This window comes from Zalophus californianus, chromosome 2 (genome assembly GCF_009762305.2).
Source record: "Zalophus californianus isolate mZalCal1 chromosome 2, mZalCal1.pri.v2, whole genome shotgun sequence".
Classification (NCBI taxonomy): Eukaryota; Metazoa; Chordata; class Mammalia; order Carnivora; family Otariidae; genus Zalophus; species Zalophus californianus.
Genome location: NC_045596.1, coordinates 152,690,037 through 152,716,486, shown reverse-complemented (window position 1 = coordinate 152,716,486; position 26,450 = coordinate 152,690,037). Strand labels below are relative to the sequence as shown.

Genomic DNA, 26,450 nt, shown 5'->3' with positions numbered 1-26,450 from the left:
AACTCCCCTTTATAAATCCTACTTCGTGAGAGATAGAATGCTATTTTGTGAGTATAGAACCGTTATTGATACATACAAAGAGTACCAGTCGAATTTCTCAGGCAATGAGCGATCACTTATTACTTTATGTTCAAACTGAATTCTTTGGGCTCTATGATAATGTGACATAATAGAGAAGTAACTATATTTTAAATGGTTACCCATTTTCCAAGCAGAGCTCTTCTTTCTTCAAATACCTACAATAAATAAAAAGAATGGAATGATTTTATATCTCATGGTTCAAAATACCCATTATAAGAAAGATATCATTAAAGTATCAATAAATAAAAATTGACAGTCTTTTCATTATATGAACTGAGTATAAAAAGACAGATTTCATTCCTGAGAGGGTACTTTACTTATTTTTAACTTGGAGACAGTATCGTTTTTCTCAGTTTATCCATGTGGAATAATTCATCTTAAAGAAAAAGCAGTGCTTTTTTTTTAAAGGAAAGAATAAGAAAAGAATGGAATGGTAAAGTGAAACCATTTTTGGAATTTGAAAGGAGATGAAAAAACGGACAAAGGAAAAACAGGAAAATGGGGATCCTCCCCCAAATATCAATAGTATGAGAGCCTGTGAAATTTATGAATGAGCAGCTCTGTTTTTTATATTTCGGTGTGCACACAAATCATGGGTGTACATGCACTGATATGTTTGTAGGATTAGAAATTTGTGTATGTGTACCTCTGGGCTTACAACTCAGTGTTTATCTGGATAGGCTTGTTATTATATACTAGTTAGCACAGACACCATGTCATTTTTACATCTCTACTGTAGAGTACATAGCATATTACAGGTACGCCTGTTTGCTGGATTGAATGAATTGGTTGTGATAAGGAATATCCTTACGGAGGTATCAGTACAATGTGAGTGGATTTCTATTTTAGTGTAGAGGTGTTTTTCTGAGCCTCAGTCATATGTGTATTTGAATGAACGAGGAAAGGAGACTGATGGGAGAATGTTTGGCAGAGGAGGGAGTTATGGAGAGAGGAAGCAAGGGAGAGTCATGGACAGATGTGAATGCCTCTCTCAATCCCACACTCAGCCCCTCTTGTCAGCTTTCAAAATTGGGATTGATGTTTTTCCCTTCCTTTTAGCACTGCCTAAATTCTCTAGCGCTGTAAGAATGTTCCCACTTAGAGACTAGCTAAGGCTCATTTCTTTCCTTTTTATGGAGGAGGAGCTGGTTTTATGCTTCTTTTTTTTAAAGATTTTATTTATTTATTTGACAGAGAGAGAGAGAGACAGCGAGAGAGGGAACACAAGCAGGGGGAGGCGAGACAGAGAAGCAGGCTTCCCGCGGAGCAGAGAGCCCGATGTGGGGCTCAGTCCCAGGACCCCAGGATCATGACCTGAGCCAAAGGCAGACGCCTAACGACTGAGCCACCCAGGCGCCCCTGGTTTTATGCTTCCAACAAGAAAATGCTTTCCTTCCTTTTTTAGGCTCTCAAATGCTAGTTTGAAAGGGCATACAAAAGAGGGTTTGAAATAATTGGTTCAACAACAATCTCAAGGCCAGTGAAACATCACTTTTGCTCCTGGCCATAGAATCTCCTACGTTACAGGTAGACACTTTTCTCACATTAGAGAAGAAGAAAAAGGATGCCCTTCTCCCCTGCCCCCTATTAACCTTCACCTGGGCTATTAGGACCCTCACATAATGGCACAGATAAACGTGGGATTTCTGGATGAAAAGAGAAGAGAACCTATAGAATATAGAAGATTTAAAAATGTGGATTCAGGTATTTCCCGAACTCTTGCCCTTTGTCTAACGAAAGCCTATCAATCATCTGTTGGTCGATCCAGGTCACCAGCACCAGCACTTCTCAGATGCCCAGGGGCTCTAGCTCCTCCCAACTCATATTCCAGTTATAGCCCATGCTCCACGTGGGCTTTATAGGGTTTGGTATGGCTCTCTCATTGCCTCTGGTCATTTCATCTTCCCATGTGGATTACAAACACTTTCTCTATAATCTGTCTAGGTTGCAAGGCAGGCCCTCAATAAACACCTGCTGACTGAACAACAACAAAAAAGCTTCAAAAGTCATAGCATTTTAGAGCTAAAAGGAACCCCTAAGATCTTTTGAATTTCCTTATTTTAGAGAGGACAGGAAGAGGCCCAAAGGCTTACATTTATAAATTTTTTTTAAAGATTTTATTTATTTATTCATGAAAGACAGAGAGAGAGAGAGAGAGAGAGAGAGAGAGAGAGGCAGAGGGAGAAGCAGGCTCCCAAGGAGCAGGGAGCCCGATGTGGGACTCGATCTCAGGACTCTGGGATCATGACCTGAGCCGAAGGCAGACGCTTAACCATCTGAGCCACCCAGGCACCCACATTTATAAATTTTTAAAAATCACTGGTTCCAGGCTGTCTGTTCAGCTCAACTCTGTACTGGGTTCCTCACTAGAACCATGGTCTTCCCTAACCTGACTTCCAGCTGTACATTTGCAATAACTGCTGGGCGAAGAAGAAAATGTTATGTCCCAAGACCACAATTTCTTTTTAAAAGGAGGATGAGATGACCATCATGACACCCAGTGACAATATGGGTACTGGAAACAAAGGGGCATTGACTTGAAGAGGAGAGGAAAGTTAGCGAGAAGGTAGCAGGAAAGGAATGGGGTGGGAGGTGGGGAGTGTTACTCAGGCAAAAACAGTAGTTTTTTGTTTTGGTTTTTTTTGGAGGGTGGGGAGGGGCAGAGGCAGAGGGAGAGAGAGAATCAAGCAGACTCCACGCCCAGTGCAGAGCCCAATGCGGCGCTAGGTGTCACAGGCCTGAGACCATGACCTGAGCTGAAATCAAGTCAGATGCTTAACCAACTAAGCCACCCAGGTGTCCCTAAAACAATAGTCTTTAGAGGGCCAATGACCAAGTCTAAGCAGGTCCAAGCAAATTCCATTCTTACAAAGGCATCTAGACCCAAATAGAAACTGATGGGAGTGAAGGGGGAGAGGAAAACCAATAGACAAGCTCAGGCCTGGTTCTGACTCTACCCTTGCAAGAAAGAGAATTTGGGACACATTATTTGTCAGGGTCTCAGTCAGTCTTACATTCCCTGGTTTGGAGCAAGTCTTCATTCCAAAGATTTGCAATCAGTTTGTCATCTTAAAGAGCTGGAAAACAAAGTATTGATTCAAAATAGAAATATAAAATGGATCTTCTTTCCTCGCAGAGCACTGCAGTTTGTTTATATCACAGTTTACTTGGAGCCTGCTGTTAAGTCAAAATCCTACGGTTGTTATTTTAGTCTGTTGACAGCGCAGTTACATATTTCACCATGTGACATCATTACAGTATAGGAGTGAGACATTTAGGGGCTCCTAAAATATGACTGATTAATGGCAGTGAGGTGCTTTTTCTCAGAACACCTTTTAACATGTATGGTACTACATCTCGAAAAAGAAATGTTGGTTACTTTCAATTAAAACACTAGATGGCAGGGGCGCCTAGGTAGCTCAGTTGGTTAAGTGTCTGCCTTTGGCTCAGGTTATGATCCCGGGGTCCTGGGCCAGAGCCCCATGTTGGGCTCCCTGCTCTGCGGGGAGTCTGCTTCTCCCTCTCTGCCTGCCCCTCCCCCTGCTTGCACTCTCTCTCTCTCTCTTTCTCTCTCTCTCGGTGTGTCAAATAAATAAATAAATCTTAAAAAATAAATAAAACACTAGATGGCAAAGAAATGCATACTTTAAAAACATTCTTCCTCTCAAAATTCGTAATGCCCAAGTTATTTTGAAATCTGTTACATTTGCCTATGCTGATCATGCTCTCTTTGAAGGCATCTGAATTTGAATTCAATCTCTCTGCTTCAAGCCTGCTGTGAAGTTCAATTCCTGTACCCCGATGAGCACCGAGTGTTGTATGGAGGTATTGAATCACGACATTGTACACCTGAAACTAATATGACACTGTATGTTAACTACTAGAATTTAAGTAAAAACTTAAAAAAAAAATCCTGTGACCCTTTTTAAGACTGAAATAGTTACATATTTTATGTTTTACTACAGAATTGAAGAAAGACAAAATTAAAACAAAAATAAAACAGACAACAGAACCTCAAAATTATACCAATCATTGGTGACACATGCCCTATTTAGAAGTATAGAAAAAAACCTTGAAATTATTGTATGGACACCTTCTGACCAGCTATATCCTTGGTGTCTATTTTTAATGCCTTTTACACAGTCAGAATGTTAGATCTGGAAGCAATCTTTGAGGTAATCTGATCCAACATAGTTATTTTACAAAGGAGGATGGTAAAGCCCAGAGAAAATAGGTGACTTACTCAAGTCATACAGGAGTTTATCAGTGATCTGGAACCAGAATTTTCAATTCCCAGAGTTATTGTTCTCTCTTTACTTTTATTTATATTGTTTTTAGATTGTTTTCAAATTTGGAATTTTAGAAATTGTATTGCACTATGTAAAGTAAAAAATGAAAGCTTTCTTCTTATAGGACCACCTCCCCCAGTGCCATCCAACTCTTCTGGGGAAACCACTATTAATAGTTTGGTATTGGGGCACCTGGCTGGCTCAGTCATTAACAGCATGTGACTCTTGATCTCGGGGTTGTGAGTTCTAGCCTCACATTGGGTGTAGAGATTACTTAAAAAAAAAAGTTTGGTATACCTGTATACAAATTTTATGTGTATCTATGTACACTTATACATATACATACATGTATATACACATGCACAGATTAAAAAAATAATTTTACTCCAAACCAGAACCTAACGAAACCACAAAATAACTTTTTGATAAAAAATGAGAGGTCTAGGAGCACCAGGGTGGCTCAGTTGGTTAAACATCTGACTCTTGATTTTGGCTCAGGTCATGATCTTGGGGTTGTGGGATCACACTCTGGGTGAGGCTCCTTGCTCAGCAGGGAGCCTGCTTAAGATTCCCTCTCTCCCTCTCTCTCTCTCTGCACCCCCCTTAAACCAATAAATCTTTTTTAAAAAATGAGAGGTCTAAAGAACAAAATAAATATTATCTCTAGAAATTATTATTTCAAGACAAAAGCTTTTAAAAAACCAAGATAAGACAATGTAATGCTGGCTGTGATGCACTGTCCAGGATTTATTCACCCACTTGGTGGGGAGTGCTGCTGGCTGTCAGCCATGAGCTTGAGAGCTCGACTTTGTTCAAGGTCAAGCCCTTCATGGGGCAGCTAGCATCTACTGAATGGAGTGTAGAAGTATATTTTTTATTATTTATTTATTTATTTATTTATTTATTTATTTATTTATTTATGTAATCTCTATACCCAACGTGGGGTTCAAACTCACAACCCTGAGATCAAGCCAGCCAGGCGCCCCCAGTATGGAAGTATAAAGGCTGGTGGCTACAGGGTCAGGCCTCAAAACCCATAGCCATTTCTCCCCTCCCCTCCTCTTCTCCCCTCACCCACCTCTCCCTCCTTCCCTTCCCTTCCCTGGTGCCAATCCAGAGAGCCCTCCACAATCGATACCCTACATGCTAATCTCAGAGTCTGCTTCTCTAGTAAACCAACCCGCAACAGGCAATCAGGCAATTAAGATACTTTTTTTTTCTCCCTATCTGCTAAATCGATCAACACTTCAAATGTTTCAGAGAAAATCTCTGAAATCAAGGCATCCAACAAATAGGTATTTCAATTCAAGTCACTTTTTTGCGTATGTGTAAAGCCTTCACAATTTTAGGAGAAAACAGATTTCAAAACTACACACCGAAGTTTTTTTAGGGGGTGGGGGGCAAAGCAGAGAAGCCGTTATATAAACTGTTGGACTGCCAAGAACACTTACAAACAGGTGCTCAATAAACAGTTGTTGAGCTGAATATAAAGGGCTTTCAGCAGACTCGCTTGTGTTCAGGGCCAGATGAAGGCCAGACGTCTGTCTCCCATTCTCTGCCTTTCCTTTTGTTTCTCCTGGCCCTTCCTCTTATTCTATGTCTCATTCTTCTCAGTCTCTCTCCCCTTTATTTCTCACTATTCCGATTACTACACTTGCTGCTCTCTCTCTCCCCAGATTGCTCGTGTTTCACATCCGAGGAGTAGAACAGGAAAGTACTGAACAGGAGGGGTGGGGACGGATGTTCTTGTTTTCCCAGGGTGATTAGCATATCTGTTCGGTGTAGAGGCAAGGGGTCAAATCCAGACTAAGGAAGGAGGGACGGAGGGACTGGAAGGAAAGCGTCAGTGAAGGAGGTCCCAGGGAGGGTGGCTGAACCCTGACTCCATCTTTTGTGCCTCAGGAACTTTATCAGGCACTGGAAATACAGAGAGAAAAGACAGAATCTCAACTCTTGACACATTACAGTCGAGTGGGAAAGTGGGTAAACAGTGATGAGAGCAAAGGGAAGCAAGCCAGAGAAGGCTTTCCAAAGAAAATGACCTTTGAGTTAGCTCTTAGGGGAGGCAACAAGGGGAACAAAGGAGTGGGGGGTGTGAGAGAGTATGGCTCATCCGGAGGCCACTTAGCTGGTCAGACCTAGGATGGGAGGAAAGCAGTGGCAGGGTTTGGAATTAAAAGGCTGGCTGAGGTCAACTTACAAAAGGTCCCCTGTGCTAGGTGTAGGGGTTTGGAATTTACTCTTTGGAGCAGAGTCTGTTATCAGTTTCTCATTAAAGGATTAGCATGGTATTTTATTTTTTTATTCTATTTCTTTTTCTTTTTTTAGTTTGGTATTTTAGAAAAATCACTCTGGGACCAGAACAGAAGATGGACTGGTAGGGATAGAGGCAGTGAAACCAGTTAGGGGTTACAGCGGTGCATCGGGCAAAGGGTAATGAGGGTATGAATCGACAATGTGAAGCCGGAGGCATATAGATGAATGAAGGAAAGGGGCCCAGAGGAAGAGGAAGACTTTTAGAACTTGAAAATGAATTGGATGTGGAAGTGAGGGGGTGCTGGTAGACACACCTTCCTGAGCCTCCTTCTCCCACTCCTAAATGTCTTGGAATACCAAGAGTGCTAGGTGTCCATTGCTTTTTCCTTGGGCAATTTCTTGCCTTGGAGCAAGGCAACCTTGAGTAATGAGGTACTATCTCCCTTTGGGACCAAGAACAGGTTCTTACTGCTTACTATAAAAGCAAACGATTCCCTGTGCTCACTGTTCTTCAGTTGTGATGCAAACCCATGTGTATGTAGTATTTTTCTGGGGCTTCTGGAGTCTTGTGGGACAAGGTAGGCAAAGAGGACCAATGCAAACATGATGCTCCTGCCACTTGCTGCACGGTGAGTAACAAAGATTTTTGTCTCTGATCCAAGAATCTTGTGTTTTCCTATGAAACGGTAGTGTCTCCTATGCCATAAGTAACAGGCCAAGTTATTAGCTTGTATATTGGGGAAAACCAACCCAGGGTTGGCAGGGAGAAGGATAATTTCTGGCTTGAGTGACTTGGTGTCAAGTGGTGCCTTTTACCAGGAGGAGGAACTGGTGTGTAGGAGCAAGATAATGAAGTCGGTCTCATTGATGTTGATTGTTTTTTACTGACAACTAGGTGTAGTCCTTATAATAGGTATTGACAACCGGAGCTCACTGACCTGTTGGTAAATTCTGCCCCCAACTGAAGCAGGAATAGAAATCCCCAGAGGCTGGCCAATCACACCCCAGCTGACACTCAGCTTCCCACCTCTGCAGTCCTTTGGTGTATTCTGTTAGTGCTTTCCCAGAATTCAGGCAGGAAATAAACTTCTTAGGAGAAGCCGAGTAATGCGAGTAATCAATTGAGGCTTACTCATTTTATTTGGTTAAATGGGAAGCGTTATCTAGTAACTGCAACTCTAGCAAGAAAATCTTTTTCTGGGAACTCCTCACAGACTACCCTCTCCTCTCTCATTTCTGGTGGTTCCAGCAGAGAACCAGTGATGGAAGAAAAAAGGCATATGGGATGAGAGCGAGAGGCGAGTGACAGTAGAGGAAAGAACTAATCTAAGACATTTTCATCATGGTCAGGGATTCTGTCTACTGCAAGGGCTCAATAAAAGTTTTTGAAAAAATTCTTCATTTGCTTTTTATTATAACCCATTACACAATCCTCAACAATTCCTGTTAATATTTTGATAACTAACATTTTAATACTTTTCTTTAAGGCCTGGATGCGATAAAATAGCTCTGGTCACTTACCCGGTCATTCAAAAGCTGATGGTTTAAAGGTGTCCAGGTACTCATCTTTGTCTGCATTTTGGGACCATCTATGCTTTTTGGAGGTGCAAATGCCATCATGAAATAACGGAATATTTTTCCATAAGAAAAACCATACCTATCAGAAGAAATGAATCTTATAATCTTCAGAATACTAAAAGTACTAATACCATACCATCTTTTAGTACACTGAGAGAGAGAATTGGGAGGGGGGAGAACATTTACCTGGAGAATTTTATAGGGCAGGCACTTTATATGCATGCTCAATTAAAGCTCATAACAATCTGGCAAGGTGGTGGGTTTTAGCTCATTTTATAGATGAAGAAAATGAGGTTCATTGACGTTACACACCCTGCCTAAGTTTATACAGACAGTAGGTTGTGGAACTAGAAATCAGATCAGGTCTATTTAAATCACTCTTCGCTAAGAACATACCCTAATGGCCAGAAAGAAGTATTTTAATTTGTAAAATCATAGTGCAATAGAAAGTACTCCATCCTGGCCCCTTGTGTCTTTATTCCTCCCCCCTTTGTGATATCTAAGTAACAAGGGTTCTAGCTTGATACCATATTTAAGAACTAGAATGATGTAATGGACAAAGCCAAGCCTTAGAGATGGACAGATTTGGGTTTACCGGGGGAAATGTGCTATTTTTAGATGCCCAGTATAGGTTTACATTCATTTGATTAAAACATTTTAATTTCCATGAAGAACTACTTTCCCCTCATTGTTTAGAATATGCTGGGTTGGTTAATCAAGGTGGCCTCACCTTCTCCAGCTAAGACGTGGTCATGAGACCAAGCTAAGCCAGTTGGACTGACGCTAGCTCATCCTAAACTTGACAGCTGGGATGGTTGTTCACAATAGCATCGATGCTCTGTTAAGTTGCTTCTGCTGCCTTATCCCTCAGAAGACCCTTGTCCTTTCTTGCCCATTTTTTGTGAGCCACCTGATATCCTTGCAGTAAATTTCTTCTTCCCACTTACTTACATTGCAAATATTACATTTGCTTACATTAAAAAATTACAAAACTTTTTACCTTTATACAGGTTTGATCCTGGCTTTAAAACTTACTAGCTGCATAATGTTTTGCAAATTATTCAGTCTACCTGAGCATTTAATCTATCTGCATCTACCTTCAACCACTGTTTTGAAGATTGGAGAAAATGGGTCCAGCAGAGTGCCTGACAAATGGGCAGTTTCAGTAACTATTAACTTAGCTGCAATCTTTCTTAGAACTTTACAGAGTGCCTCAAAACCTATCAGAGGGGGGCACCTGGGTAGTTCAGTTGGTTGAGCATCTGCCTTCAGCTCAGGTCAGGCTCAGGGTCAGGTTCCCTGCTCAGTGGGGAGTCTGCTTCTCCCTTTCCCTCTACCCCTCTCTCTGCTCATGCTCTCTCTCTCTCAAATAAATAAAATTGTAAAAAAAAAACTATTAGAGGGCCATAGCAAAATATTTTAAGGTGGAAAACATTTAAAGCAGATTGATGATAGTTTCAATATTACATCCTCAGAGTTTCTGCTTGCTTCTGCCTTCCTTCCTCTCTGAAGGTGGGTTTCATATCAGAAGGTGGTAGTGGTGACTGAGAGAGCCAGGGCTTACCTGCATGATCTATGGGCTCCAAAAATTACTCTACAGAAGCAAAGATTGGACAATTAAAAAAACAAACAAACATTACTTTTTGGTTGATATGGGATTCCCCCAAAAACTAGATCTGAAATCTTTGAGGCTCTCCCTTGACAGGTAATATTCGCTCTCAGGTTTGAGTTATAGCTGAGATAAAGCCAATGTTTGAAAACCACAGGGACATCATTACACAATCCTTCTTGGCAGTTGCCTACTGCCACCAAACCACTGGTATAAAGTGGACTCACATCAGCACTCACGTTCTTCCCAACCTCTAACACCTAATTATCTGAGTCACACATGTTTAGCCAAATTGCAAAAGGTATAAGAAATTATTTCATTACAGTATTATTAATTGGCAGCTATAAAAGTATGTGTGAGTGGGCAAATTATAGATACAAAGCATGGTCTCTGAGCCTAGATCTCCCCAGTTAAAAATCACGTATTTCTTTTTTTTTTGTATTGTTCTTATTTATGTCTGATCTTTCCTCTTTAAATCAGCTGTTGTTTTTAATCTTTTTTTTTTTGAGAGCCATAAAACTCTTCGAGAACATAATGAAAGCTATGAATCCTTTCCCAACAAAACTGCACATGAACATAAAATTTTGCTTACCCCAGGTGAAAAACTCCCGCTATAAGCTGAGAACTTTCTAGTTTGTGGAGGAAACAAGCTAGGCACAATTTCTGAATTAAGACAAAGTAGCTTCTCTTGGGCTTTCCTAAGGCTCTGCACTGGATATTTTCTTTTTCCTGGTTCCTAATAGAAATTATTTGAATTAGACTTTCTTCAATCAGCTTGATTTTCAGATGGGACTGGCCAAGAGGAACAGCCCTCTTGGTAATATGGTCCTGCTGAAGCATTCAAATGGGGTTGTCCTGCCCTTGCTTTCGTCATTATCCTTTAGTGGTTTTTTCCTCCTTCTTCCATTCCAGAAGATGGGCACTGTACATATCTGCATGCACACACATGTTCACGGCATAAACACTCAGGACGATTACAAAGACAGACATTTTTATATAACGTACACAAGAAAGAAGTGTCCCCACTCTGTCAACAAGACAAAGCAAGTTGTCTTCCTCTCCTTCCACATATAAGCTTGCTGTTGTTTTTGGTGTGACCTCTTTTCACCTTAATGGCTGTCTTTGAATGTTGATCTTTAATTTTTCTCTGAATCAAATGGAAGAAAGGGGTGCCTGGGTGGCTCAGTCAGTTGAGTGTCTGCCTTTGGCCCGGGTCATGAGCCTGGGGTCCTGGGACTGAGCCCCACATCGGGCTCCCTGCTTAGTGGGGGGTCTTGCTTCTCCCTCTGCTCCTCACCCCACTTGTGCTCTCTCTCTCATAAATAAATAAAATCTTAAAAATATATATTAAAAAAAAGAAAAGGAAGAAAGAGGGTCTTTGGTCCTAATCCTCAATGTAGGGTTCTAGTTCAACAGCTAGGGTGGGTCCTCTGGTAAAGTTTCAATGGTCACAAACCTCCAATCCCATTTTCTGAGCCATTCCTCACACTGCAACCATTATTTGACTTTACTAAGGACCTATTAGTCCTGTGTCAGGGGTACAAAGATAAGAGTCTCTGCTTTAATAGAGCATGCAGTCTACTGTTAGAGAGGGTTTTTTGTGGGTTTTTTTTTTTTTGCAAAAAAATGTATATACTTACAGTGTACAACTTGATATTTTGATATATGTATACATTGTGAAATGATTACGAAGTATTTAACACATCCATCACCTCCCATAGTTACCATTTGTGTGTGTGTGTGTGTGTGTGTGTGTGTGTGTATGTGTGTGGTGAGAACACTTGAGAACTACTCTCTTACTAGTTTTCAAGTATAAAACATATTATTACTAATTATAGTCACCATGCAGGATATTAGATCTCCAGAACTTACTCATCTTATAACTGAAAGTTTGTACCCTTGAATCAATGTCTCCCCATTTCCCTCACCCCCCAGCCTCTGGTAACCACCATTCTACTAAGGGAAATATTTTTTAAAAGACCAGTTGAGGGGCACCTGGGTGGCTCAGTGGGTTAAGTCTCTGCCTTCAGCTTATCCAGGGTCCTGGAATGGAACCCAAGTTGGGCTCTCTGCTAGGCGGGGAGTCTGCTTCTTCCTCTCCCTCTGCCTGCTGCTTTCCCTGCCTGTGCATGCTCTCTTTCTCTTCCAAATAAATTAATAAAATCTAAAAAAAAATTGATTTTTAAAAAAAGTGACACAGTTGATTGTGTCACTTTTCAGCTCAAAAACCTTCAGAGGCTCTCTGATGGCTACAACATAATCAGAGTCCTTAGCGTGGAAGTCTAGGTCCACTATGAATTTACCTCAATCTACCTTTTCTGCCTCATCCCCCGCTCTCTCCCTTCATGCACTATCTGCCCAGACACAATGAACTTTGGTACAAAACAACTAGTACAGAACTCTGATGCTTCTTTCCTCATGTGGTTTTCTTACGTTGCTCACGTGAATCCTAATCCCAGTGCTACATAATTGGTGCTCAAATATTTGTCAAATCAACTGAATGAACGAATACAATAGTGGTGAAGAAGCAGTTTAAAAATTAAAACTAATAGAAATGTAGGATAAAACTCAGAACATTATGCATTGAGCACTGGAATTAAACTCAGGACTATCGGGGTTTTATTTGGAATTTACAGAGCAGAATAGGATTGAGTTTCTCTGCCAACACACATTGTACATTGCAGTATCATCAGAGAAGAAAATTATATCAACATGAAACAAGGTATGGTTAGATTTAAATACAAATTCATCTTATATTCAACTAGTTAGAAACAAAGCAAAAGCTACACTAAAGACAAAGAGCTAGTGTTTGATAGGCACAGAAATAAATTGTTGTTGTTAATTTCGTAAGTATGAAGCATCTGGCACTTCAACTGCAGTTGAAACGGAGCAAAATGTAATCCCCAGAAGCACTAACAAGGTTTCCGAGAGGCCCAAGAGGATCTCAGAGTGGAGCTCTGAAAAGAGTCTCCATCCTTTTCATGCACTGCCCACTGCTCTCACCTCTTTCAGCTCACCTCCCTCTTCAAGCCTCAAGCGCTGGTGTTGCCATGGCAGCCTTTTCTTTGCCTCTGTCCAGCCCCCACCCTTCTTCCAGTAATCCAATCACTACCTATAAATCCTTTCGCTGGCATCCGGGGTCTCTTAGGCAACAATGTGTGGTCTCTTGATTGGTCAAGAGATTCGGAAGGGTTGGCTCCAAAACTCGGCATACGGATATTAAAAAGCCCGAAGCCAAGAGGGTGGGAGGGGCAGCAATCTCCCAATATAATGCTGGGAGAAAGATGTGTCCAATCCTAACACAAGCAGCACTGACAGGCACTCAAGACATATTTGTGTTCCAACTGAGGTCGACCTACTGAGCATGCCCAATTATATTTCTCTGGTCATTCCGGGGCTCCGAAATGTAAATTCCACTTTTCCGGGTTTTAAGAGTGGCCAACAGGTAAAACAGGGTAGGAGGAAAAAGAACTCGCCGCTGGTTCAATGGAAGAATAGCACCTGCAACCGGAAGTGGAAGGACGTGGGAAAATTGCCCAACAAACAAACTCACAAATGCTTCAACAAGAATTTCAACAGGAATTCAGGCTGACTGACAGATACACCAGGGAACCAGCAGATGGCATGGCTTAATAAGAATAACTACAAATTTCGAAAATTTTACAGCCCGGTCTAATTTAATTAAATCTCTTGAGCACCCGCCATGTAATAAGGGGCAGAGTGAGAACACAAGGATTAAAAAGATCTAATGAGAAAGACTGGAAAATGCAGTGTGTAAATAACAAATATAAGGCCCACATTGATAACTGTTGTGATAGAACTATAAACACGTGCTGGAGAACAACCAAAAATTCAAAATTCCAGACGGAGCTACTTCAGTAAATATAAAGCAGTTCCTATGGGCAGCAGGTAACAACAACAAAAAGACAAAACAAAAAACCCTCAAACCTTCACTATCTTATGCTTCCTAAAGTAGATAATATGCTCTCCTCCAACTTAAGCAAATGTAAACCTATGTTTGTATTGTTTCATAGTTTTGAAATAGACAGCATTTGTATATCTCCAACTTGAAATAGAAGAGTGAAGCTCATAGAGATTGTTGCTTCCCTTGAGTTAACAAAGGATCTGTAAGTGGCCAAATTGAAATTGGAACCTAGGTTGTCTGAATTACAGCCTCGTGGTTTTTCCACATGATCAGGTTGTATGTAAATGAATAAACAAAGCCTTTGGTGGCGGGTAGGGGTCTGGGGGAGGCAGTCAACGCAATACTAAATTACCATGTACAGTATTACCAGTTAACATTTATAGTTTCAAAACGGGTTCATCCAGAAAGAGACCAGTTTTAACAACATGCTATGTCTCTCTGTGAAGTTCCCACTCATTAAAAACTTTCTATTGGTGGTTACAACATGGAATGAAAGAGAGATGGGATAAAAGAAACCATCTCACTTTATCCCTGTTGAATTTGCATAATTTTATACCTGAAAATAAGCTGCCTGTCGACTGTCCTCTCAACCAGCACCCTCTGGGCATCTGCTTATCCAGCACCTCATCCGTCTAACTGCAGATGCTCCTTTCCCCTCTGACCTGAATGACATCAGTCAGGCTATGTTCATAGTGAACACACCAGCTCAATGTCTGAAATACTTCAACATTACTTCAAACATAAAGATAAATTTAGAGACTACATAAGAAACACCCTTGTATCCCCACCAAAAATTTTAAAAATATTAACATTGTTGTTTCATGTGTGTGATTAACAGTCAGAAGCCCCTTTTGTATACTTTACAGATCTGATTCTCCTCTCTGCCTGTCTAGAGGCAACCACTATCTATGAAATTGGTGTGTAACCTACTTGTCCATTTTGTTACGCTTTTTATATGTAAGCATAAACAATATGGCTAGATGTTTTTAAAGAGATACGATAATTTACGTATCTTGTAGTTCGCTTTTTTTTTTTTTAAGATTTTATTTATTTATTTGACAGAGATTGAGACAGTGAGAGAGGGAACACAAGCAGAGGGAGTGGGAGATGGAGAAGTAGGCCTCCTGCTGAGCAGGCTGGGCTTGATCTCTGTGACCTTATCCGAAGGCAGATGCCTAATGACTGAGCAGGCGTCCCTAGTTCGTTTTTTTCAATGTTATATTTTTGAGATTTAATCATGTTGATACATGCAGTGATAATTTCTACATCACTCCCACCTTCCCATTAGAGGTATGATATGTCCTATGCCTGACAGTTTTCATGGGATGGTGTGTGAATTGCATAAAAATACATTAGCTGCACGTCCTCAGAGGTTCTGCAAGTACAAAGGATCTGGTAATACATGAAGCAAGCACACACAGATTTTCACATACACGATTTGCCTCCTCACTCACCCTCAGAAAAGGCAGTGTTGGCTCAACAGGACATACTGACTTGCTTAGAATCAGCTGAAGGATCAGTATTACTTAAAAAAAAAAAACTGTCACTGCACAAATATTTACTAAGAAAATTGAAATGTCACTTCAGTCTCATTTATTATTTTTCCCCATAGTTCACCATCTGATGTTAAACTATATTTATGACTGTCTAAGCTCAATACTCATTATTTATTTAACACTTATTGAGTACCTTTTAAAAATTGTGGTAAGGGGCGCCTGGGTGGCTCAGTCGGTTAAGTGGCTGCCTTCGGCTAAGGTCCTGATCGTGGGGTCCTCGGATCGAGCCCCGCATCGGGCTCCCCGCTCAGCGGAGAGCCTGCTTCTCCCTCTCCCTCTGCCTGCCACTCTGCCTACTTGTGCTCTCTCTCTGTCAAATAAATAAATAAATAAAATCTTTAAAAAAATAAAAATAAAAAAATAAAAATTGTGGGAAAATACACTTCACATAAAATTTACCATTTTAACCATTGTTTAAGTGTACAGTTGAGTAGTGGCAAGTATACTCACATTGTTGTGCAACAGGATCAATATTACTTTAAGATCCATGTGCTATCAACAGAACAAAATGATGCCTGTGACGTCTAGCTTGCAAAGGGAGGAAAAGGAAGCGAAAGGTAGGTAAAACAGCATAGTAAAAAGGACACTTTGGCTTTGAATGAATCCGGACTCCTATTAAAAAGCTGCGTGACCCTGGGTAAGTCATTTAACCTTTCTGAGCGTTCTTTTCCTCGTCTGAAAAATGAGAGATTGGGTTTAGATGACTTTTAAGGACTCTTTCAGCTCTGAAATGATTTATGTAGAAGAGGAGGGAAACATTTTCTACGGAGAAAAAGATGGGGGAATGCTACCAATAACCACAAGCTCCACCTGTGCACTAAGGTGTTGGCCACGCGGATATAAACTGTTCCCAGGCAAGTATCCAGTCTGCTCTGTTGTTTAAGCGTGAAGCTCTGCAACAGGCCAGACGCTTACTCCTATCTGCACCCAGTGCCACCCTCAACATCCGTAACCTTACTCTTGACAACTCCAATCCCGGGGGGTCCCTAGGTCAGCACACTCGTTCTCAGAACAGGTTTTGGCGGTCTTGCAATAACAGCATCCCGGGCTTGGGTGATGATGAGTCGCCGCGCTTTCTCAGCAGGGAAGGTAGGGCTTTGCAAAGAGGACTGAGCGCATTTAAGAAAAACGTTTCCAGAGTTCAAAAGCCCTCCGCCGGGGCAGGACAGTGCAAGGCGTCAACCGAGGCACGAGGTAGGGAACAACCCAGCCCAGGGAGCCGGTACCTCTCAGCCGGGCTCAAAATGGGAGCGTTCGGTCGAGTGTGCGCAGCGCGCCTGCGTCGTGCGTGCGCGCGCGGGCTTGCTCGCTCCCCGGGCCGCGCGCGCCGGCGCTCCCGAAAGCTCGCGTTCGCTCCGAGGCGGCGCGCGCTGTTGGTCCTCGCTGGCTCCGTTTACCTGAGGGACCCACGGCCGCCCCGGGCCGGCGCTGCAGCCCCCTTGGAGCCCGGCCCCGAGGTGTGAGGTGAGCGACGAGGCGTGCGGCTCCCCGTCCGGCTTAGCTGGAAAAGGGCGCGGGCAGTGTGGGGAATGAGGAGGTGCCGCCGCGGCTGCCCGCTCCTCTGCCTAACCCTGTGCTTGAGGAGCCACCAGCAGCTCCGGCACCTCCTCCTCAGGGATCGTTATTCTCGTCGCGGCCAAAACAAAAGCCTTCGGCGCCAGGCTGTGGGGGCGGTGTCGGAGGGGCTCCTCGGGACCCACGGCGGGCCGGAGGGGTGCGGAGGAGCCGAGTTTGGGGTGCGGGCTGAGGTGGGCAAATGCTCGGGAGATTATTAACCCTCTGCATCCTAAACCCGCTCTGGGCAACCTGTGCGAGTGTGGACCACGGCTCCCTCTCCGCCACCCCCGGCCCAAACCCTAGGCGGAGGAGGACGTCTGGGGTGGGCGCCCGCTCCGTGGGTCGGCGCCGCGGGGGCGCGTGGCGCTCTTCGCTCGCGGGAGCGTGGGTGGAGGACGCGGTGGCGGCGGCGGCGGCCGGGGGGAGGACAATGCATCTAGGGCTCCGGCGCCCCGGGCGCTTGGGGCGGGCCCGAGACCCACGTTAGAATTGCCCCTTGCCTAGATGTTGTTTTAGCATTTGGCCGACCTCTTATTTCCAACGCCTAAAAGTTGTCCCCTCCATCCCATCAGTTTCCAAAGTCTGCACTCCCTCCCAAATGCTTCCCCCAGCTGCCCTCTTTTATGCTAATGTGTATTTGCCGTGAGGGTACTGTTGGGTAATTAATAGATGGCCTCTCAAATAAAGGTGCTGTAAAAAACATTTCAAGACATTTTAACATCTTCCCAGAAGCTCGTTAAATCTCAGGAGTCTTGGAGTTAGGTGCCTCCTTGTAGGAGAAAGAGGGCTTTTTCTTTCTTTTTTTTAGAACAAAAGCGCATGCCATTAATTTAGGCATGGGATAGATTTGAAGTTGAAAAATATCTACCCAGTAAAGGAGGTCCAATTTTTTGCCCAGAATTAAAATGAAATTTTGAATTTTGGTTCCTTTCTGAATTTGGGCAGATGCAGCAGCAGAGCAGAACAACAGCTATAAAAATGACTGCTGTATAAAAGTATCCAAAACAAAATCTTATTTTATAAAAGTAGTTTTGACAGACTGTAACGTTTATTTGCGGGAATTGGGTTACTTTGCAAAGCCAATACCGCAAGAGCAAGGAAACAAAGACCTGAATGACGTGAGGGATGTTACCTCCCTCTTCAACCTTCTTTTAGTCTTTAGTGGTGTGCTGACAGTCTAAGGAATAGATAAATCCTTAGTTCTGTTGTTAAGAAGCAAGATAATGCTTCCCATCCATACTTTTAAGCAAATCAATACTATCTTTTTCCTCCAGGAAAAAAAAAGGGGGGGGGGAACATTTACATGAACTACCAAACCACAGCATAAGGGTAAAAAGATTCAGAGTTAGGGAAAGTAGGAAAGAGGCGTGAAAGCTTAATGGGTGGGCTTGAAGGGATGGAGTTGAAGATAAAATATAATTAAGATGCAGTCCTTCTCTTACCCTCTTGCCTTTTATTTAGTGGAATAACATGTTCCTCCTCTACCCACCAGATGTTTTGAAGCTATCAGGAGAATAAGTAAATAATAAAATCTACCATCCTGCCTTCTCTTTCCTACTTTTTTTTTATCTCATCCACTTACTAATATTCTCTACCTCTACACTTCTAAATCTATAACAGTGTCCCATTAATAGTAGAAGAAATGACTGTTGGGCTCTTTCATTCTTTTCCCCATCTTAGCTACTATATTTTTTTGAGCTTTATTTTGTGCTTGGAACATTTAGGTAGATTTTTCTTGGGAGTTCCATGATTGAGGTATTTGAAGTAGGGAACGTTGAGAGGAATTTAATAAAGTGCACATTCTTCTTTGTATAGTACAGTGTGGAAGTCTTTGTCATTGGGGAAGGAGAAAGGAGTTTTTCACTCATAATAAGTCTTCTGTTTCCCACTTCAGGAAAAACTCTCTCTACCCATCTTAAATTTCAAATTACTTTGTTAGTAAAACTATAAGATTTTATACTCAAAAGTAATTCTGAGCATATTAGTTTGTTGATATTAGGCTTCTGTTGATTTTATTTTCTTTAGGAAATGTGGTAGGAAACAGTTCTTACATCTTTACCTTTCACAGAGGAGAGTGATGTTGGTGTCATGTTTTATTTATTTTTTAACTCCTAAAACTCTAGAACTGTGGCTGCTTAAACCTGTAGCTGCCCACAAAAAGAGCAATAATGCAAATAAAAAGAATGATTTGGAAAATGTCTGCTGAAGAAATTATTCAATATAGATTTGAGGAAAGAGTAACAGCTCTTTACTGGCTAGGAAGGAGTTTTAACTGATGATTGCATCAAATGCTTTTCACTTCATTATCCTGAGAACTATTGACACTTGGTGGATCCAAGGAATGAAGTATATAACTAGGCTAGTGAGCTTAAAAAGAAAAAAAAAGTCCGGGTTTCTAAATTTTATCTCACTGAAATAGTTTTATAGTCAAAGTATACAAACCTTGCTAAGGGAAAAAGTTGGGCTTGATATTAGGGGGTTTTTCTGATGAGTAGATCTTAATTGGAAGGGGAAACTGGGCTGGAATTTCAATCCAATTTTTTTTTTTTTTTTTAGTTCAGAATCTGGTCATCTTTTAACTTTCCATTTTGTTTTTTTGAAGATTTTATTTTGTAAAGTAATCCCTATACCCAGCGTGGGGCTCGAACTCACAACTCCAAAATTAAGAGTCACGTGCTCCACCCACTGAGCCAGCAAGATGCCCCATTGTCTCCATTTTTCTTTTCAGGTTAGTTTTAAAAGATCTTCTGCTTTCTTTAGTCTTAAAAGTAATTTTTAATTTGTAAAATGGACTGGATTTTGATCCAGTCATTGATGCCTATCATTCACTTTAATTTTGAACCTAGATGTGTTTGTTTTTCCTGTTTGGTTTTTTTAAGCCCTATCATCACTCAGCACATTGGATGGTTGGGTTATTTGTGGAAATAGGTAGATGCCCAGATGGACTTTAAAAATTAGGGAGATGACATAGAGCAGAAAAGGGATCCTCATTCAGAGATTAATAGGAATCTAAGCCCTATGAATTAAATATGAAGCTATATAAACTTAACAACCAGGAAACAAAATTTTGAGAATGAATTCATTTTTAAATAATAAGATGTGGAAAACAAAAGGCCAGAGGACGCGTGGATTTTAGGAAAAGGAAAGTAATACTTAGCACAGTGAATATGCTCTGAGTCTATTTTGTTTCTCTTACAATACAGTAATTTCCCTTAAAGGAGAAACTTCGTTATTTAGAGGTAGTCATTGCTAATCCTTGCAGTGCGTTCTTGGAAAACTGAAAGAAGACAAAGAATATCGCCCCTGTTCCAACTGTAGCCACTGTGTGTGAGGCAGCCTTCGGATAGTATTTCTGAATTGGAGATGCAAAATGTTGTTTATATTTATAAGGGGTCCAGAAAATTAAATCTAAACCGAGAATAATGAAATGGATCATTTTCTGTACAAAAAGTATGAATTGGAATAGAATTACTGAACCTAATGTTTTGCAGGACCCTCTTCACATCCCTCAGGACCTACTTTGTCAGTATTTCTTCAGGATTCAGCCTGCTTTCCTCTTCACAGTTGCCACCTCCTGCTTTTCCCACCTAAGTTCTTTGGGTCTGGTTTCGCAGCCAGCCTGGAAAGACAGTCTTCCAAAATTGAATCTCCTACCCCTTTATTGCTGCTGTTCAGGACAAATACTCAGCTTATTTTATTTTAAGGGCTTTTACAGTTTAACTGGTAATTACCAGTATCAGATTCCTGATATTACACATTTATAAAAATGAGATGTCCTTTTGTTTTCTGATGGAATGATAATCAGGCAACTTAATCAGTTTTCCATGTATCTTACATTGCTCTATGGAGAAGTGAGTGTGCCTCTCTTCCCGCAGGTAGGACATGAACAGCTGTTGCCACATCACTCACTTTTTGATGGCCCCTGGTCCCTGAAGCTGTTTGCTCCAGTTATGTTCACTCAGCAGGTCCCTTTATTTATTTGAGATACTGCAGATTCCGATAGTAAACAATATCAGTAAGAATGCCAAAATGACTGTTAACCTTTGTTTAATGAGTTGCTGTATTTTGGCAGGACCTCTTTGGGTCCAGGATCTTCTCCATTTCCTGCAGGTCTGGAACTTCAACTTACAGCTTTTCCATAGATGACCCTACCTTAGGAAAAATGACTTTTGCTACCCACACAATCCTGTTTAGAAGTGGTATCTCATTGTTATTGAAGAGCAATTTGGAATATCTATCAAAAGTTCTTTTAAAATGTGCCTACTATTTGATTCAGCTGATCGGTGATCTGATTTTTATCAATACTGAAAATCAGTTTTTACTCAAACTACAATAATTGATCATCATTTTTTTCCTTTTCTTACTGCCTGCAATAGGGCATTAGAGTGTCCCTTGGCTTGTTGCTTAATTAGCAGCCAATAAATCAGTGATTCAACTAGTATTTAATCTTGTTAGCTAGTCAGCACACATTGGGAGGTTTATCAGAGTTAATTATTCCAATACACAGAATAACGTACCGTAGGTTCTTTTATAAAATCTCAGAGCATTTATAATATATTTAAGCAATTGAAATAGTTTTATTCTGTGCATATGTTTTTTGACAGAAATGGGATATGTATGCTGTTTAGAAAATTGTTTTAATTTTATTTTTTACTTACTGTATTGTTACATCTTACCATGTCAGTAAATAGAGATCTTGCTCATCATTTTTAGTGACTATATAATATTCCACCATGTGGTTGTACCATAGTTTTTTTTTTAATGAATCCCTTATTGGTAGACTTTTCAGTTATTTCTAGTTTTTTATTTTATAAACAGTGTTACTCTCACATATATTGGTTATGCATCATGTGTACTTGTGTGCTTACTTAGAATAAATTATAGATTTGTTGCATCAAATTTTGCACATTTTAAGGGTTTTTGAGGTAAGTAGCCGTTTTTAAAATACCAAGCGGTTTACAGTAGTATTTCTAATTGTTGGAATGTTGAAATTGTTCTTTTTTCTGCATCCTCTCCCATACTGTGTTCTTTCATTGTTATTTCTGCCTGTCTGGCAAAAATGTTCTCTCATATTTGCATTTTTTTTATTATTAGTAAAGTCAAATATCTTCGTGTGTTTGTTGGTTATTTGTTCATTCATAAATTTATGTCCTTTTCCCATTTTTCTATTAAAGTGTTATTCTTTATCTGCTTTTATTTTTTAAATTTGTTTTAGGTATTACTTTCTCTAAGCATAAAATTATATTTAAATGTACCTGTACTCTTTTTTTTTTTAAAGAATTTATTTATTTATTTGACAGAGAGAGACAGCTAGAGAGGGAACACAAGCAGGGGGAGTGGGAGAGGGAGAAGCAGGCTTCCCGCTGAGCAGGGAGCCTGATGTGGGGCTTGATCCCAGGACCCTGGGACCATGACCTGAGCCAAAGGCAGACAGTTAATGACTGAGCCACCCAGGCGCCCCTATACCTGTACTCTTTTAAATTACTTTATTTTAGGGTAGAATTTCTCAAAACGTGACTTATGGACCATTTGTAACAGTACCTGAGGTGACTGTTAGAATGTAGTTCGTTCTCCAGAGATTCAGATTTCTAGACTTCTAAGGGGAACCATGAATCTACCACACATTAAAATTGGAGAACCTCTTATTTGGAGGAAATATAAATTGTTTTAAGATTTTTAGTGCCTTATTTTCTTTTTGTCTTACTGAATTCACTTTTTATTTCAATAATCAAACTACAGTCTTTTTTAATTTTTTTTATTTTTTAAAGATTTTATTTATTTGAGAGAGAAAATGAGAGACAGAGAGCACGAGAGGGAAGAGGGTCAGAGGGAGAAGCAGACTCCCTGTCGAGCAGGGAGCCCGATGCGGGACTCGATCCCGGGACTCTAGGATCATGACCTGAGCCGAAGGCAGTCGCTTAACCAACTGAGCCACCCAGGCGCCCCATAAACTACAGTCTTAAAATATTAAGATTTTCATCTTACTCCAGCCTAACAATAGATTTTACAGAAGTGTTTTGATATATGGTAATTTGGGTGTTGTATTACATAAAGGAAACTTTTATAAGACAGTGGGAAGCTTCACTTGTACATGAGGCAAAAGGAATAATTTAGAGGAAATCAGGTAAAATAAAGTAGGTAGAAGTATAAGGGGGTGTCCTCTAGTTTTAAAAACCCAATGAGGTATTTCTCATTCCTTCTTTTATATGGTAGTCTTCCTTGAACCCACAAATTTGAAGCACCTGTTTGAAAAATTAGTTTAGGGGCACCTGGGTAGATCAGTCCATTAAGCATCTGCCTTTGGCTCAGGTCATGATCTCAGGATCAAACCCCGCACTGGGCTCCCTGCTCAACAGAGAGCCTGCTTCTCCCTCTTCCACTCCCCCTGCTTGTGCACTCTCTCTCTCTGTCAAATAAATACATAAAATCTTAAAAAAAAAATAGTCTAAATGAAATTTGAAAAATTATTGGTATTACTATGTATATAGTCAAAAAAGGAGCAATGTTCTCTTTAGTTTTTTTTTTTAGTTGCAAGCAGATGAACATGCAGCATAAACAATAAACTACAAAGATAAACTTATATGGATATTTTAATACTGTAACCAAATAAAGCTTTCAGTAGTTATTTGACACATATTTAATGATATGCATAATTGTTACTGTGTTGCATGTAATTAAGCTTAAATATGAACGACTGTGTTTACTACGAGTTTTCTATAGCCAGACCTCACATTTCTGGGGCCAGCTTGAAGGAGGAAAAAAATATGGCAGGCCAGGAAGCTGTCACAAAGATCTCTGACTTAGAGATTTTGCATAGAGAGAATAGTCATTTGGGGCAGAGATTGCTCCTAACTTTAGTATTCCTAATTCTTAGTATTCCTAATTCATAGACTTTCCTTTTCCCTTCCACCACTCAATACCATGTACTAGAGGAAGAAATTGGAAAGATTCAGCCACTGCTTTATTTTCTCCAAATAATTTTTTCTACTTAGTAACTAAAGCTTCGGATGCAGAGTTCCCAGGCATTGATAGTGAACAAAGAACAGTTTCTTTCCCTGCTTCAGTGAAACCAGTCCGGGTCTCAAGGTCTGAGCCATCATGGGCTTTGGTATTTAAGTTGTCCTATTAACTTGGGTCTCTGAGAGTTTCTGAACCTGAACTCATGTTTTTTTGAACATAGGCTGTCCACAGCAAACACAGAAATAACTGATGTATATAAAACAAAATGAAATTAAATTTAACATCATTATTAAGCCGAATGAAAGTATGATAGCTTAGTAAATGCTTTTTCCTTCCAGACCTACCTTTCATTCTGCCCACACCCTCTCAGCCCCAAATAAGATATGTATTCTTGCCCCTGGAAAAGTAGGGGCAAGTCAAAAGAATCTAAAGCTTAGTGGAAACTGTACTGGGAATCATCCCTATTCCTGCTGTGATTTTTTTTTTTTTTTTAGGGTTTTTTTATTCTCTGCAGCCTGGCTGTGCAATGAAACATTTGTTAGTCAAATATTTCTACATCTATGATACCATTTTTGCACTATCTAAAATGATGATGTAATGTTGGAAAAATTTCTTGGTAGTACTTTTAGAACCTTCTATTTGCCAGTTCAGTATTGGTTGATGGAGATAGCCCTTGTATAACTGTAATTTAGTAATAAAATTACCTAATGTTTGATGCTGCTTTACCATTTTATAAAGTACTTTTACATATATTATCTCATAATTGACTCAGATAGCATCCGTGTAAGAGAGAGTATTTTCAGGAGGAAAAATTCTGAGTTTAGAGAAGTTAAATGATATGTTTACACTTACACAACTAATAAGGGACTTAAATTCATATCTTTCAATTTATTTATATTTCACTGTTTTCACAGATACCTTCTGCCAAGTCAATTAATATAAAAATGCACTATTAATGATTAAAATACATATAAGTTTTAAATTCAATAGTTTTGGTTATAAATATGGCAGATATTTAAAGATTTTATTTATTTGTCTAGGTATGGCAGATATTTAAATTTAGTACAACAGCATAAGAACTTTTCAAAATGGATCAATTATATCTTGTGACAAATGAAAACTGCCATTCTAGATAAGAAATTAAACCATATGTTATATAAACAATTGAAGGAAGAAAATTTGCCTTTAAATTCTGGTTAAGGATTGTTTTAGTATATCTATAGCATAAATGATAAAGTAGAAAAACTATACTATGTCTCTGAAATACCCATGTATTTTATCTGTGAGGTCAGTATGATATCTCTCATCAAAGATTGTTTTCTTTATTTCTCTTTCTCATAGTTCGTTGTTGGTGTATGGGAACACAACTGATTTTTGTATATTGATTTTGTATCCTACAACTTTACGGAACTCATCAAAGACTTTAGTATCAAGACTACAATATTTTGAGAGGAAATTACTGATATTTCCCATTAAAAAAAGTACTTTTCAGATATTTCAATCAAAGGAAGAAATAGCTCTTCTCCTAAGATGGAATCTATTGTTTGGGAATGTGGTTGATCAGCTTGATATGTTGGCCAAATGTGCCCTATGTAATAAAATGAAAAGAAGAGACAAGATGATGTCATTTTCCCGTATTGTGAAACCAAAAACAAATGCCTTTTGTGAGACCAAGCTAACAAACCTCTGACGGTGCAAAGAGTATTTAACTGTTTGAAGAACTTAACAGTAAGATATAGAAGAAATACTTTCAAGCTGAGACCTGCAGGTGTATAAAGATCTAAAATACATATTGAGTAGGCCTGATCATCCAAATCTCATTCAGATCCAGGAAGGATGGCTATGAGTTGGATCGTCTTCTACTTTTGGCCCTTGACTATGTTTGTGGGACATATAGGTGGGCACAGTTTGTTTTCTTGTGAACCTATTACCTTGAGGATGTGCCAAGATTTGCCTTATAATACTACCTTCATGCCTAATCTTCTGAATCACTATGACCAACAGACAGCAGCTTTAGCAATGGAGGTAAGACTTGATCTATTATTTGACGTATCTTAGACGATGATTCTTATATTGTCTTATTAACTAATCTAATGAATGTGTCTGATTAAAAAAAACAGCAGAAGAATGTTATTTTTAACTATATCTTGTACATTAAGAAGTTATATATTTAGGTTCAAGCTCTAATAGTTTGAAGAATTGATGTTTGGGGAGTGTTACTCTTGACCTATTTTTAGATATGCTTTTATAAAGAAATATGAAACCCTGGAACATGGGAGATAATAGCCATTCAGAAGTTTAAAATTGTCCATGTTATGATATGATTACATTTTTTCTGTTTGGCTGTTAATAAAATCTCAGATACAGAATAGAATATAATAATAGTCACAGTTCAGTCCTTAAGTATTGAAGGTAATATGATCTTGTAAAATAAGTTCTTTGTTCAGCCTATAGGCTGGTGGTTTATGGTATTTGAATTTTCTTAAAATCTTAAAAAATTTTTCTCAAATTACCATCACATGAATTTAAGAATTATAACTCCTGATGAAGAAAAAGTTTTGGTTGTATAAATTATCTGTTCTTGACCTCTCCAAATTTTATGAAAATGTGTTGCCTTACCTGAATTTTTCTAATGGTAA

General features: G+C 39.9%; 2 protein-coding genes across 11 annotated transcripts in view; one reads left to right on the top strand and one right to left on the bottom strand.

Moving 5' to 3' along the window:
* The window catches only part of FBXO16 (F-box protein 16), a 61,739-nt gene extending 45,213 nt beyond the window's left edge, over window positions 1-16,526 (bottom strand). For 6 of the 8 annotated variants that reach the window (XR_003521085.2, XM_027600568.2, XM_027600571.2 and 3 more), the window contains exons 1-3: window positions 12,817-12,939; window positions 8,148-8,283; window positions 201-236 (exon numbers count right to left, since the gene is read on the bottom strand). Coding sequence is in view for 7 of the 8 variants with exons in the window: in XM_027600568.2 (XP_027456369.1) it covers window positions 201-236; window positions 8,148-8,246 (135 nt within the window). In the remaining variant the exon portion in view is untranslated. Of the gene's footprint in view, window positions 1-200; window positions 237-8,147; window positions 8,284-10,405; window positions 10,519-12,816; window positions 12,940-16,252 lie in introns of those variants that run through there. The other 2 variants (XM_027600569.2, XM_027600570.2) reach the window with 2 other exon arrangements.
* Window positions 16,527-16,629: 103 nt separating this feature from the next.
* Window positions 16,630-26,450, top strand: part of FZD3 (frizzled class receptor 3) — a 103,243-nt gene continuing 93,422 nt past the window's right edge. The window contains exons 1-2 of one of the 3 annotated variants that reach the window (XM_027599574.1): window positions 16,630-16,758; window positions 25,153-25,836. In XM_027599574.1, coding sequence (XP_027455375.1) covers window positions 25,648-25,836 — 189 coding nt within the window. In that variant the 5' untranslated portion in view covers window positions 16,630-16,758; window positions 25,153-25,647. Of the gene's footprint in view, window positions 16,759-16,948; window positions 17,043-19,518; window positions 19,580-25,152; window positions 25,837-26,450 lie in introns of those variants that run through there. The other 2 variants (XM_027599576.1, XM_027599575.1) reach the window with 2 other exon arrangements.